At 50.2% G+C, this 15619-nt stretch overlaps 2 protein-coding genes across 3 annotated transcripts; one reads left to right on the forward strand and one right to left on the reverse strand.

Annotated features, from left to right (window-relative positions):
• The first annotated feature begins 12302 nt into the window (after positions 1-12302).
• LOC131209770 (replication protein A 32 kDa subunit) lies at positions 12303-13344 on the forward strand. 2 transcript variants are annotated; one of them, XM_058202906.1, is made up of 4 exons: positions 12303-12357; positions 12433-12651; positions 12714-13134; positions 13204-13344. In XM_058202906.1, the coding sequence occupies exons 1-4, from the start codon at positions 12345-12347 to the stop codon at positions 13283-13285; spliced, it is 735 nt and encodes a 244-aa protein (XP_058058889.1). In that variant the 5' UTR covers positions 12303-12344; the 3' UTR covers positions 13286-13344. The 2 variants fall into 2 exon arrangements, with proteins under 2 accessions (XP_058058889.1, XP_058058890.1); XM_058202907.1 differs by having other exon boundaries at positions 12346-12354.
• A 46-nt stretch (positions 13345-13390) lies between these two features.
• Positions 13391-14963, reverse strand: LOC131210670 (zinc finger and BTB domain-containing protein 41-like). The gene is made up of 2 exons (XM_058203949.1): positions 14697-14963; positions 13391-14626 (listed from the first exon to the last, which is right to left on the reverse strand). The coding sequence occupies exons 1-2, from the start codon at positions 14805-14807 to the stop codon at positions 13472-13474; spliced, it is 1266 nt and encodes a 421-aa protein (XP_058059932.1). The 5' UTR covers positions 14808-14963; the 3' UTR covers positions 13391-13471.
• Positions 14964-15619: the final 656 nt, after the last annotated feature.

The following is a 15619-nucleotide window of genomic DNA, read 5'->3' on the forward strand; positions in this document are numbered from 1 at the left end:
GCTTAACGGCACCATCGATACCGTAATGATCGTGATGATCGTGGGCTCTTCGGGTGGACCCGGATCGACGATCAATGGCCATCGTGGCCGTCGTCAATGCGTCGTTATTACATTCCGATTACCGGCCGCTTATCACGCAGCCCTTCGGTCCGGCGGCGGCCAAAACTATGCGTTTTGCTTCCGAAGAGCCAGCGTCTCCCGGAGGCCTCGGAGATGAAAGCCTTGGCTCCGGAGACGCCCAGCGATCGACCACCGAGGAACCGACGGTCTGGAGCTCTATTTTCCCGAAGCCGCTGCGCTCGCTGCGGACAAAGCGCGTGCAACTTTCCACCTAATGGTCTGGGAAATCGGGCTGGAACTCCGGGGGCCCCGGTTGCTCACACACCCATTAAGATCCGCCGAGCCCGATAGCCGCCGAGACACAGGGCTATTATTGATTTTTGCCCCACGACCGGTTGATTATGCTCCGCTAATACGGAGCCCACCCGCCCCAAAAGCTGTGTGGTCCGTGGACCGCGTGGCGATTCATTTGCGTACCATTTTGCGTACCGTCGCGGGCCACCAAACTAGGAGGTGGCAGCCCCGGTCGGTAGTTGGCCAATTACGGGCCTCGAATTAACGGGGGGTACACCGACATGTTGGCGATATGTTGTTTTGTTCCGTTCCGCAACTCGCCAATCGGCTCCTCGATTTGGTGGCGCAGATCGCGCAGCATTTGCGAGGTTTCTAACGAAACAAGCCCATCACACGAAGGATGAAAGCGAAGCACGGCGCTGGCACTGATTTCATTCCTATTTAGGAGTGTTTCGCAAAAGGCTATCGAGGCTCTCAGCGAACATGTCTTTGTGTGTTCTGGTCGATGTAGTAATTTAAAGTCAAGATTTAGTTACATAAAATAGCTCGTTGCATCTCGTCACACGCCAATAACGATGCGCCATTTTGTTCTTATTATGTCATTATGGCATTTCGGTTCTACTATTTTCTCCTTATTAACCCACATTTTTTGAAGATAGTTTTGTGAGTTTGTTATTTTCTAATTTAATTGTTTTTTTCTTCTTATTCTTCTTTTCTTCTTCTTCGAACTCAAATGGTCTTTGTGTGCCAATAATGTAGTAATCTGCTCATCGGGCATTAAAGCTGATTTTGTTATACAGAACTCTAATGAACCTTTTATAAAAATAGTAAAATGAAAAAAGACCCGAAAAAGAAGGTATCTTTTCAGCCGTTCTAAGGTCAATCGAAACATTTCTAACACTCACATAGTAATGAACAACAGTGAAACACCCTTGAGCCATCCGGAGATCAAAGTCTCAGTTTCAAAACCAACATGAATGAAATGAAAAAAGATGCTGCAAATAAATGAGACCAAGCTATGAGAAAAGATGCTGCATCGTGATCCACTGCCTGAAAACCTTTTAGTTGATAAACTATACGTAGCTTAAGTTTAGATTTCAATTAAGACATAGCCATAAGTAAATATAAGTAAATATAAGTTTAATTTCGTAGCAAACGACACAACAGGTTTTTCCTAAATTGTTGCTGTTCTAAATTATTCCAGGCGCACTTAGTACAATTAAGTTTAAGTGCCTTTTGAAATAGATATTTTAAATGTTTATGTAAATAATTACTGATACTACTAGCCATGCTATACAAAGTAATCCACCTTTCCACATAATTGATCTACAATTCAATTTATCCAGTGAGGTCTCTTATCCCTTATTCAGTTTTTTTTTAAATTAATCCAATCATTTATCAGATTAAAATTGATTTTACTGATACTCCTTAGATCATCATTCCATTTCCTCAAATTAATTTCTCAATCATTCTCGGTAACAAAGAACCAATGAACAAACTCGATCGATAATACCTAAGAACCTTGCGAATCGAAAGTGCCGTCATTTTTGGTCAAAGTCCTCCACTAAAAACACTTTCGCCAGTTCAGAAAAACAAGAGCTTTTGCGTAAGCCACCGGCCGAGGGCACCAAATCGAAGGACGCCACCGCCATCTCCGCCGTTCAATTTTGGCGTACATTCGATATGTCACCGACGCCGGTCGCTGAATGATCATAAAACGACGACAATTCGCTAACTGGAATGTCCCGGGTCCATCGGGTGACATTTCACACCGCCAGCATCGCATCGCAGTGCATTATGTTGCAGCAAGAGCCGTGGCGATCCTCCCGTTCGCCCATGGCCCATACCACCGCATGAGGCATTAACATAAAAGAACGATCAATTATCCAGCGCAACATGGCACTCCGGTACCGGTGGCCCGAAGTGGACCACAGCCCGGGCGTTATCTCCCATTGATCTTCATCATCAGGACAACGACGACTTTATCTCTCCGTCGGTGAACGGTGAAATCGGTGGCTTATCACGCGCGTTCCATCGATCACCCGACCGCGCAATCGATCGCCAGGACGGCAAGGACACCGACGTCGGCAGCGGTGAAAATGGGCTCAAATTTGTACCCAATGAAAAGGGAATTATTGAGCGGGCCCAGTCCAGATCCAGGGGCACCTGACCACCGGTCGTTAAAACGACATCTTTTTTCGGCCCCGGCACGGATATGTCAATAAATTTATGATAGTTTATCGAGAGCGATTATTCTCCGATGGCCGCGAACGACTCCAGGCCCTTTCCGGGACACGGGTATCGGGTGTCACCGTGTTATCGCAGGACGCAGCGTGTGTTTGCAGGGTTCGAAGCTGACGGTTGACGCGCAAGTGAAAATCGGTCGCGTTTTAAATTATCACACCCCGGAGGACCAACTGAAAGCGGTATCGCTGCAAGGGCCCCTGGTTTTCTTTTTGCGACGCCGCGCCTTCAACGGCGATCAGTTAGGAAGCGGGAGACCGAGTGGCGAGCGACGTCCTGCAAGGATCGTGGAAATAAATTTGATTAAATCATGTCAAAAAACAAAAAACAACACGCAACCGTTGCGGCCCATTGGCCGCGGGCTGCCCGGCCCGGCCCGATGTAGTCTTAAAATTTTATTTTTATGCATAAACAATACGATCCTTCGGCGCGGTCGGTGATGTGATCGGTTTTGGCATTCGACCCGCGGGGATGGGCCGCGACGAAACCGCTCCCGGGAGTACACACCCGGGTATCCGGCGGTACTCGGTTTATGGTTCTCCCTCGGTACCCATCGGCCCAGGACGCTCTTGTTTTTTCAACATTTCCTTTTTTTTTCTTGTGGCCGCACTCGCACCCGTTCTCTCTCTCGGTCTCACTCTGCCTGTCGGCGAGTCGGGACGGCGGTCCCGATGGGCCGCATTGATTCCATTTGATTGATGTTATTGATATGCTAAATTTTATGACACCGAGCTTCGGAGCCGAAACATCGAACGGCTTTTTGTGCTGGGCGAAATGGCGGATCAACGGTACGGTCCCGCCGTTGGCGGCCATCGGCGGAACGCGTAATGGGGCCTGGCCAAAAGTACGCACCCTTTTTGCGATCGATTTTTCGATTTCTTTTTTTTTCGGAGCACCTTCCAAACGCCAGCGAAACGAGGTTAACGGGCGACCACCAACGCGGCGCGACCGTCGGAAACGGATCTTAAGACGATTCGTACTTTCGTCGGTGCTTAAGCCGACGGCCACAGACGGCTCCCAGCCCTCAAAATAATGCCCAAACTGCACTGGGCACTAGGCTTCTGTTACGTGCGCCGCTCACGAGAGAAGAGAAATTAATAAATTATTTCACCAACCGAAACATAAACTACGCACACAATTACATAAAGTGCCCGGGCCGCGCCGGCCACAGGATGGCCATTCGGCGAACTCGAGGAAATTTTTGCGACGAGTCGTACAACTCATTCAGCCCCGGGACGATCGCACGCACGAGACAAGGGTGCCGGCTCGAAACACAATACGCTCGTAAAATTGCGCGACGACGGCCACGTGGTATTATGTGACCCCGCACAGAACGTACCACCGGCAGACCCAGGGAACTAGGTCCTGGAAGGTGCACAAAAATCCACAACAAGCAACGCACGCGCGCGCGAAAACGATTTAATCCGACGATTAGCCGGAAAGTGTCCTCGGAGCCCACGACGGCCGCGTTAGCGGTTGTCCCTTCGGGGCGTCGGGAAATGTTGATATCATTAACGCGAACCCGAAATTCCCGTCCGTCCGTCGGTGCCTTCGCACGCACGCGCAAAGGATTGTAATTGTAAATTTCGCGGATTTCAATTTTCACCGTGTCCCGGGGGCCGCTTCCTGCCTGGCAGCGTACGTTATTGAACGATTGTTCAATCCGACCCTCTGCCCTCTCAGCGCCCAAAGGACGAGGTCGGCAGCAGTGGAGGACACGGAGCCCAAAGCCCAATATTTCATGCCGGTGCATGTCGGCCGAAATTACGGTTATAAATAAAATAATAAACGAGTTATTGTTACGATGCGCCGCCCGGCAAGTGAAATCCTGGCATCGGGCGGCCACCCGAAAGAAAGAAGATCCTCCGAAGCGCTCGAGGGCCGGCCAGTTGAAGGAGCAATTTCCCCAATTTCCCCAACTCTAACGGTGCTCGCGGTCGGACCGCGGCAGCATTTAAAAATTAATTCCACACCACCGATAATTCGATTATGCTAACTGCGCACCATAGCGGAAGGCAAATTGATGGTGGGGAACCAGCGGCGAAATTGGGCCCGAGACTTTCCGGGCCGCAAGGGCCGGGCAATCACACGCAGACAAGGGCCACGAGAGCCGACGAGGACCAGCCACGAAAGCGAAACGATCGGGAACTGGGAAGGAATGTAATTTATGTGTTTTTAGGTGTAATTTTTGGTGCACCGCTTCACTCGGACTTTGCTCGCACGGATTCCAGCGATGCCTGGTCGCCCGAGTGCCCAGCGAGGCCCGTCCCTGCGAGTGTTCGGGCGGACGAGAAGAAATTGCCAATTGGGCGGCCCTGGTTAGCCGGACCAGCCGGGTCTTCTGTTTCGGGTGCCCCCCCCCCCATTGAAACGCATAATTCGCCATCGGGTGGTGGCGGCGGGGAAATTCCAGTGAATTATGTTCCGCCAGTTGACAGCGGGCGACGTTTCAAGGATGGGCCGCATTTTCGCAACTCCGTCAACGCAGGACTCTCGGTTCCAACTTCGCTCTCGTTTTCGGGGCACCGTCCCGTGGCCCTTGTGGATGAATCAATTTTCAGCTCTCGCGCGCCCGCCTCTGTATGTATGTGTGTATGTGTGTGATTAAAACAATTAAAGGCGATCGACAATAAATTTTAAAAAGAACGTTCGGTTCCTTCCCGCCCCGGGAACCGATCACTGTAATTTTGGCAAATAAATAAATTGCATCGCAGGCAAGCAGGCGGATCCCGGCCCGGGCGGAAGGTGATCCTGGCCCTGGATCGGATCGGTGCTCGTGCATGTGTTTCGCGCTGTCCTAGAACTGTCAAAACGCACGAGAATTATGTGACGTGATATTTATTTTGCTCCAAATAAACAATCTCACGCGACGAGAGCCCTATAATTGATTCCCACTTCCCAGCTCGGGCTCGCTCTCTCAAGGAACTGTCCTCCCGCCCGCTTTCACGAAGGACCACGACACTGGCAATTCGGCCACCGAAACCGTGGCCGGTGAAAGGTGAGAACTTCGCGGTATCGCTGCTACCGGAGATTTATGCAGAACACACCCCTAGAACCGGTGGTCCTGTGGCTCCCATTTGCGATATTTTTACCTCTTAATTAGCGCCGCAGTGAAAACGACAGTGCGAAATCTTGGTTCCCATGCATGCGGCAACGGTTGGCAGCCTTCGGAGAGCCTTTAACGGAGAGTGTTAACTGGCAGTTCAATGGCAGTCCACAGGTCCACAGTCGCTCACCAAAACCGGGCGGTTGGATTGGAATGATAACATCGAAACCCTTTCGGAATCGAAGCCCAGGAACACTGCACTTTGTGCTACTTTTCGGATCTTTGCACTCAGGAAGAGCTTGTGTCAAGGTTCGTATCATCCTGGCGTGAATGAATTAATGTTAGGAGTCCTTGGAACTCATTGACTAAGGAACTACATTCGACCGATTTAACCACGACATTCTGAGGAGTGCTACAAGAAGCAAAGGGTATCCCAGAACCCCTTATGTGGTCCTATCCGGCTCACTGCGGGTATGAGACAAGGATCCATAGTGTCACCTCTACGATTCCTCTTTTTTTCTCAACGCACCTCAACGACTTCGCTTTGGTTGATACCATTATGATCTAATATCTCAACGGTGCCTCAACGACCTACGTGCCCGGATCAAGACAAACTCAAACCTTTGTGAGATTAAGAAAAATCTGACGATCAGATCAGCTGCCGATCCAAGATCCAAATTTTGGCAGCATCAACATGAAATTAGCCGCTAGCGAATATCGGCAGTGAATACACATAAACAGCCGGATTGGAACCCGCAAGGATATCCCAGGGAACCGTGTCCAGTGGAAATCTTTTACATCGGCACCACTAAGGATGTCCAGGAATCATGACCGACTGACTTAGTGTTTAATTTACGACAATATTGCGGCCCATCTGGGCGTCTCGATAGTTTTCACCAACAGCAACCGTCAGGTTTGGTCCATCCTCGCCATTTTATCAAAGCCCGCGCCCACCTCTCGCCCAAACAAAGGCCTAAACCGTACCACACCGAACGAAAGATCTAATCGAGCGGCCAAGTGACGAACCGTGCGGAACAAATTAGCGGGCCGTACGGCGGACAAGGAACGGGGAGCCACGCCGCAACGGGACCACGAACCCACGGGACAGCAACAAAGATCAATATTTTGCAAACTAAATAGAAAGTGTCGAGCGACGGCCCGAGCGGCCCCGGGCGTGAAAATCAAATTGACCACCCTCTTTCTGCCGGCGGTAATTTTGCACAACCCCCTCGAAAGAGAGCCTCCGCCGAGCCGTGCCGCGCCGAGTCACGCCGCCGATTGTGGAGATCGGAAAATTTCGCTTAATTTTCGCTCCGTTCCTGGCGCGATTATCGTTAGTTTTATTGTTATTAAAGTATAACTGCCGCGCGACGTGGCAAGCGAGAGGACACCTCTCGGTTCGGTCGCGGTGGACCATGGCCCGCGTTCTACCGACCTAACGATGATCTCGCGAAATAACCATTAATGAAAATGCGCCTGTTTATGGGCAGCGGTCGCTCGGGCGAATTTATTTGCGGCCGCCACACGGACCCGCAACCGTACCGTAGGGTCGGGCTGGCAGGGCCGCTTACATAAGTTCCGCCGCCTATTTGTCGCCCGGGATGAAAAGAAAGGCTCCGGTAAACGGTTGCCATTTGCACTCCGGCGGTGGGGACACCCAATTTCGCTGCTAATCACGCAATCGCTACCACCACCCTGGGAACCACGCGGACTTTGTGGGGGGATCCTCGGTCCGCAGCCTGCACAGTGGGAGGATCATCATCGACCGGCCCGATGCGTGCTCCCAGCGTTCGCAGGACCACCCATCGGCGGTGCGGCTACGCAAAACCGATGTCAACCATCAACCCGTAGCATGTGTGAGGATGCGGGGCGCATCCTCACATGCCTCACCCCCCGCCTCCTACCGGATCGCAAAAAGCAAACAAATCGTTTTACAAATCTCCACGGCAGCGTCCCGACGTACCGGCGCACACGTGGAGATGGCTCCCCGAGGGCCGACTCCGACGGCAATACATTTTCGCTGACAGGGCCCAGCCCCGCACGGAGGGTGCAACAAAATCGTGCTTTTCTCCTCTCCTCGGTGGTGTCGTCTGTGCCGTTGTCACCCGGCGCTGTCGGCGCCCGAAAAGGACGCCACATTCTCAGCCAGCTCGACTCTCGGGCGGGCAGCACCGAGACGATCGAAAGGTTAGGCTGATAGCGAGCGGTCGGTCGATCGGCTGCCCCGTTGGCTGTCCCGCAACGCTCGTGTCGGTTTTCCTTCGGCCAGTCGTCTTGGTACGCAAATGGGCTCCCGCCTCCCGGGTTGGCGCAATCGGTTGTGATTTTGACTTTTCTGCGCGAGATAACTCTGAACTGCTGCCGTTTTCCGTGCCATTGTGTCGATCAGATGGCTGGAACCCGGGAACCCGGGCGGACGAAGTAATAAAAGAAACACACAGAGACTGCTCGAATTATGCTCGAATTATGCTATAACTTTATTACATAAACACTTGCCGGGGCCAGGCCAGCCTTTCGAAATCAATTCTCTCGGCGGATCGCCTTCGCCAGCTTATCGAATCGAAAAGAACCCACTCCCCTGTGCCCCGTACTTCCTCCTTCACCCCACCCCACCGGCCGGCCACACAATCGATCATCGATGGTATCGCTGGCCCCGGCCGGCGCCATAACGTCCCGAGCCAACAATCCGTTTTTCCGGTTCATTGATTTTTATAACTCTATTTACAAATTGACCGAGCCGAGCGTAGCCCTCGCCCAGCCGCCTGATAAGCCCTCTGCCCACCAGCCCGGATTTACTCGGAGATCCCGGCCATCCGATAGCGCCCATCGGCCGGGCGTCGACCGAGAGCATAGAATCGGTGCGGTGCAGGGATGCGCCGCCCACGGCCCGCGGCCTTACGGTCGGTCAAGGAAGTAAAAGTTGGCCCCTTATCGGGTTTCTGCATCGCGCTAGATGATCCGCACCGAGCCTCGAGCCATTGTTTTGTGTGCTGTTCCCGATCCCGGCCCCGTTGCCCGGTGCACCCGGTGGGCTCCGGAGGCGTGTTTTATATTCAATTTCAAATGGCCGGCAAAAGGTCCTGTACGCACCTGACGAAGCCTGGCGCACGTGCTCGGCGCATGATTTGTTGCACACACAGCTAGCGCATCGTCCCGGCAGCAACCCGACGAACGATTCGGACTCTAATTATAGCGGGCCAACCAAGCCACTTCCCGGATTTGGTCCCGAATCCCGTCCACCCGTCCGCCCGCTGCCTCATCGTCATCACCATCACCGCGGCAGTTATGCTGGGCCACCGTCCCGGTCCGGTCGGGGTGAGATTGATGCGGGGGCATCTCTCTATTGCTATCATTAAAAGTTTATTGTGTCAATTAGTGATTGCGAATTTTCGCTCACGACTGATTTATGACGCAGACAACCTTTGCCGTCGGCGGATTCCGTCGAGCGGGCGGACGGGGGGCGGCTTTACAATGCGACGCGGGGCGACACACGCATACACACTGGCACTGGCCGTGGTTCTTGCCGATCGGTTCGGGCGGGAATTATTCTAATTTTATTGTATCGCAACGGCACACCAGCGGTCTCAGCATAATTTCTGCCGGCCGGCCAATGCAGGAAACACGGCGGGCGGAATTTAGCTATGTGGTTCGCCTTGGCCATGCCGTTGAACTCGCCCGACCATCGATCATCTGCCTATAGTGTGCGGTCGGATAATGTGCCCAACTTTGCGGATTTCAGTGCCCAAGCAAATTTACGCTGCCGTACATTAGCAGCGCAGCATAATTGAATATCCTGGGCGAAGAAAACGAACAAAAACCCCGGCCAATATCGGGGCTTCTCAGCGGGCGATCGGGACCGCGGAAAGTAATCACCGCGCCAGGCATGCAATGGCCAGCCGGCCGATAAGTTATTGTTAATTGCCTATTTTATTATTTACTACTACGTCGCCACCGTGGGTCGGCCGGTGGGTAACTTCCCATTACTCTCTCATCGATTTGTGGACGCTGCTCACGAAACTCACGAAATCGGCACATTCAACATAACAAACCGTGGCCGTGATCGATTGCTGTGCGCCACTTGGCTGGCCACCGTTCCATAAGCTAACAAAGGCAACCTCTGATACGCCCTGAACGAGGTAATTTAGTGGCTCGTAAAATACTAAACCATTAATAAAAGTGTCCTGACTAAACCATGCAAAGTGGGTCGAAGCATCTTCACAGGCGGTTCCAAAGGCATGGAAAATTCAATCACAGCGCATCATCCGGAATCAACATTGGTCTGATCATATATTCTAACCTTCTATCGAAACGAAGTGGCAATTTCCGAATTTCCGATTTCCGAAGTTTCGCACACAAGGGGTTTCTGATTCGATTCAAACAGTTGTGGTTTAAAAAAAACGGAACTGCCAACTCCAATTAAACCAAGTAACGGAGCAAAAATAAATTAAATACTAATACGGCAATGCGGAGCAAGGTTAAGCATAAACCGCTTGGCAGACATAAAATAATGCACGAAAAATATGCCCATAGCTTCCAGACGTTGCGTCCGATGCACCTCTGCGGGGGTCCATCCCAACCCAAGATTGTTGCGAATCGCCACGGTAGACAAGTCACTTATGGCCTTGAGTTGTCGGAACGATGTGTGGTTCCGCTTTATTGGTGCAAAATGGGGCACTCATCGGATCGGACGATGGCAACAAGAGAATCGAAGCAAAATGCTGATTGTCGTTGCTATCGATCATCGTTGCCACTTCGGATGCGCGACCAATGCTATAAATCTGTAAAGCCCCGGGTGCTCGAGAAGGGTGTCTACTGCGACTGGCGGGGTGATCAAACGCCGATCCTCGGCAAGATCCGCAGATCGATGCGCAAAACGGTATGCCTAGCCCCGGGGGGAGAGTAATTTATCGATTCAACCGTTCGTGTCCGTGTCACCGGGATCATGTCGCCGTGTGAGTAATTTGCTACCAGTGACATCGAGCTTCGCACGGGGCTGCAACATTCTGCGCAAAACATGCGCGCATAAAATCACATCACAAGAAATGGCCCGGGGCGAACCTAATCTTCAGAGAAATTGTAATTCAAATGCCGACGAAATGGGGCTAACTAGCTCCAGCTTCACGGAACTAGAACGGAATGGATGCCATCTCGTCGATGGGTCACCCGATATAAATGACTTCCGAATGCAACCCTCTTTTGCAACTGCGAACCCAAATCACTGATCTACCTACACGATCTCATGGAATAAAACATTTTACGGAGCGCTTAGTAGTTTTGCCGGCTGATCGAATATCTGCACTAGAAACATCGGTGACCGGGGATGCCTGTTTTCCGCACATGTTACCACCGAACCATGTTTCATCGTTATGCCGAATGCTCCCACCGAAGCAGACAGCCAGACCGTTGGAAGTCTTGGTGGTGCGGTGCGGGGGATGGGCATTCGAGTGGAGTCCACTCTTCAGTCTAGGATTGAATGTTCCCCTAGGTTCCCTTCCGAAGACGGATCATTACAAATTAATCTCACACGTAAGACGGCCACGGCGAAGCAGTCACTCGCTCCGACGCTCGAAGGAAACTGCAATCTTGGGGGGTAAACACCCCAACGTCGCCGGCAGAGTGTCTCATCGGGCCGCGTTGCAATGCTTCTCGAGAGTGTTATAAATAATTTTCCCAAACGTGTGATATTGGCGATCGTTCGCGTCACAACATCATCCCGACGGCTCTGCCAGACAGCGCGGCTACACGAGACGTACTTAGCTCTGGACTTGCTCTGGGCTGCCTCAGAGACCGCCGGCACTAGGCGGCCTCACTAACGAGCCAGCCAGTCTGGTAAAACTGCAATGTCCAATGTGACGATTTCATTGCACGCCCGTTTTATGGTGGGAAACCCGAAGCACGGCGTGCATTTGTGAATCACCCTTTCGATGCTGCGCCGTTGTCACGGCGGACCCACAGGTTGCTCTGGCCCACCCCCTCTCTATTGGTCAACGTTGCATTCGCGGTTTTGGTTCGATTAACTTTCACCGACTCCTACTCCCGACACGGGAAGTCGCATGTTTTCCGCACAGGTTTACAGGTAAACCTTACGGCTTCGTCATGCCTGTCAAAGGCGGGGGGAAGACTTTTCTTTTCTGTTTCACTGCTCGATGGGATGTGGGAAAAAAGAAACCTCTATTCGAGGTCCTCCCACAAAACGTGACTCTCGGGTTAGACGCCGGCCCTTCCAAGGTTTGGCGGAAAACAACCAAGATGGTAACCACGACCTGGAACTCGTAACTTTCGCGTGGAGTAGGCGTGTTTTTTGCGCATCGCCCCACAGGACGGACGCACAATGCGGCACAGTTTTAAAATGTTTAAGAAGGTTTCCTTGGGGTGTATAAATTGATTACCGTGTGCCGGTCAAGCGAAGCTGCTATTATCATTATTCAACCTACTTAAAAGAAATTCGATCTAAGCTGTGCGATGCCTAGGTGAAATTGAAACAAGCAACAAGCAACAACTTCGTTTCCCCAATCTCATCACCAACTCTCAACTGTCGTGGACGATTTGAACACTTAATGTGAGAAATATTTCGCGGTGAAATATTTCACCCACCTGCGGGAGTATGTAACACGGCAGTATAAACACAGCATCGTCTTCTGTCACAAACAAACGTAGCTTGGGCGCGAATTCGTGTTTCATCCTGTATTCGAGCGCAAACATGAACAATAGTTGTAGGTTTTTGTTGTGCATAAATAGCTGAACATCTTTGTGAAATGTTAAATTTTCGCGTCCTTACTATGTTACAGTTGGTGCTGGTGGATTTAACGCAACGGCGGCCGGCGGAGCCGAGTCGGAACGCAAATCCGAGGGAGTGCTGCCCCTTATCGTAAGACAGATTCTGAAATCGGCAGACAGCGGAATAACGATGTTCGGCAACCACTACACAATGATCACAATCGTGGCAATCGTTCGCAAAGTCGAATACGCTTCCACCAACGTAACCTATGAGCTGGAGGATCACACCGGTATGTATTCGCGGAAGGTTGCGGATCAAACCTTAACTAACTGTTTCGCACGTTCAAAACAGGAAGGATCAATGCACACTACTGGCTGGACGACAATACTCCAAACAGCACACCGAGCGTCGTACCACACTCGTACGCCAGGGTCGTAGGCTCCGTGCGCAATCAGGACGGTACCAAGGTTATTATGATATTTAAAATTGATCAGGTCAACTCACCGAACGAATGTACGACCCATTTGCTCGAAGTGATGCACGCCCGGTACAAGTTGGAGGAGCAACACAAACGCAAAGCCGAACTGGGTATTACCACGAACGCCACCTCGAGCGGTGGCTTCATGGAAACAGATTCGGTGGGCGCTTCGCTCGGTTTGAACGGGAAACAGTTGGCCGTTTATAAGGCGATCAAAAGCCATGTGTCCGCCATCGGAATCGACCGAAAGGAGTTGCAGAACAAATTTAGCCACATCAACAGTGCGGAAATGGCGTAAGTAAAGCACTATCTTTAAACCGCGGGTAGCGCATCACGAATCTAACGAGGCCTCTCCTTTCACAGAACCATCATGGATGAATTGATCGGAGAGGGAATGATATACTCAACCGTTGATGGTGACCATTTTCTGTGTGTTGATGCTTAAGTTAGCCTTTCTAATAAACATTGTTTGCCACGAACAACAATAAAAAGGTTCCTTTCTCCTGCTAATTCTGCTTTTGCGCTGTCTCTAAATTTATTCCCATGCAATGTTGGCTATGCGTTGCACTTCTCGACTTCGACTTCTTTTGCCCTTGACTTGCTCTTGTACGAGTCCGAGTTTCAAGTTCGTTTAATGTGTTACATGTTTTCTCAGTAAATGCCTCTCCAGATTCCTTTTTGCAGTTACCTTTATGCCACAGTGGGCACATTCGTATTTGTCGCCTCCGTGAACATGATTCATATGATATCTAAATCCGCTCCTGTAATCATATTCTTTGCAACAGATTTTACAAATTTTCTTTGGGGTGTTTTCATCATGAAATAGAAGATGGTGCGCGAGTGCACGCTTTCGTTTGAACCTACAACTGCAGAAACTACACTTAAATTTACCGCCATCGTGTTTCTCTATGATGTGTTGTTTGTAACTGACCGCGCCGCCGTACGATTCGTTGCAAAATCTACATTTTTTGACTCGATGCGTGAAGAGATGTTCAGCGAGCATATACTCCCGTGCAAACTTTTCGGAACAATATTTGCATTGATGGATCAGTTTGTCGTTTGCGGTATGATTCCTTATTTTGTGTGTATACAAGGCGTTCGAGGAATTGAAAACCTTGTTGCACACATGACAAATAAACCTTTTAATTTTCCGCCTTGCGGGTGAAATTGACGATACAACCCGAGCTGGAATTTTGTCGAGAACAATCCAACATTTTTTAAGGAACATCGAGTTATTGGTAGAATTTGTAGTGCGATCGGTAGCCGAGTTGCTTGTAGATTCGCGGATGTCCTGTTCCATGCATTCTTCTTCCACCGTTCCGGGTGAGCCCTGGTTTTCCGTTTTTGTTTCCATCATGTCGTTTTGCTCTATGTCGCTATCCGAAAACCCTGCGAAAGGCTCTTCATTCTCATCATCGGACAACTCGGGCAGCCAATTTTTTTGTACATCAATTTCCTCGTCGATGTTCTCTGCACAACTGTTGATATTTGGTTCGTGGTTGTCTCCATCGGGTAACTCGGGCAGTTCCTGCTTCTCTACCTCTATTTCTTCGTAGATGTTCTCTTTCGAGATGCTGGTGGCAGGTTCTCCGCTGTCCTCAGCAAACAACTCGGGTGTCTCTGTTTTAACGGCACCGGAGACTTCGTCTTGGACGGTAAAGAGCTCGATTTGCGATGTTTGCCAGAGGATGTTTGAATGAACCCGTACCGAGAAGGAATGGAATGTTCCAATCGTAGTCTTGCATTCTGGGCACGCTAATACCGGGATACACCATTCGAAGTCCTTCTGAAATAAAACAAAACCGATCACCGGAGACTTTAGCACCCATTCGTGTGTATTTGGATACATAACTTACCCAAAAAGGAAACACATCCTTTAATATCTGCTCATCATCGAAAGCGCTTCGTGTATTGGGACACAACCTTAAGCACAACCGGCACAATTCACTATTCATCGTTTTAAGCATTGAAATTTCAAAAATAAATTTTAGAAGATATCAGGAAACACCAAACATCCACACCGAACGAATTTCAACGATTTACTGGTTTCTTAACCTGGCGTCGTTAGAATTTGGCTCCAGATTGCCGTACAAATCATTTCGCTCAATCATATATTTGTTGAACCATTCGTTTCTTTTAGTCACGTTTCTCGTTTCACGTTTTAGTCACGACTGAATCACGTTTTGTTCGTCTTCATTTATATTGTTAGGTTTGACAGCTGCCAATGTTGTTACAGGCTGGGTGAAATTGCTCACTTCTAACAACGAACACAACTGCGTAAAGATAGTTGCCTCTATCAACTCTATACAAAAACAATAATGCTCCAAAAAATGACAGCTCATGCACACAACTTGTCCTTAATTGGGCTTTAACAATGAGTTGATCCGATTGTCTTTGTATACCAACGTTGTTTTTCTACAGTCCTTAACAACCCTACGGCATTGACAGTTCCAACAAAACGCCGGCACAAACAAAACAAGTGTAGTGTTTGTTCGTAAGAAATTGTAGTCCATTCATCAACTCGACTGATTGCGAAATGGTGCTTGCAGAATTGGCAGGAGCCATCCATGGCTTCTTTCGGTTGGTGTCCAATTTCTTACAAATAAGTGCCTACGTTGGATACCTGCTGTTTAACGCCATATACTGGGTGGCATCATTGGCGGGTTCCTGCGCAAAAACCGTACAGCTCGTCGTTACCGTTGTATATGAGGACAACCGACAACTGGTCGAAGATGCAAAAGCTGTGCTCATCGGTTTACCGGAATTGCTCTATGAGAAT

The sequence above is a fragment of the Anopheles bellator genome, chromosome 2, assembly GCF_943735745.2.
Source record: "Anopheles bellator chromosome 2, idAnoBellAS_SP24_06.2, whole genome shotgun sequence".
Taxonomy (NCBI): domain Eukaryota; kingdom Metazoa; phylum Arthropoda; class Insecta; order Diptera; family Culicidae; genus Anopheles; species Anopheles bellator.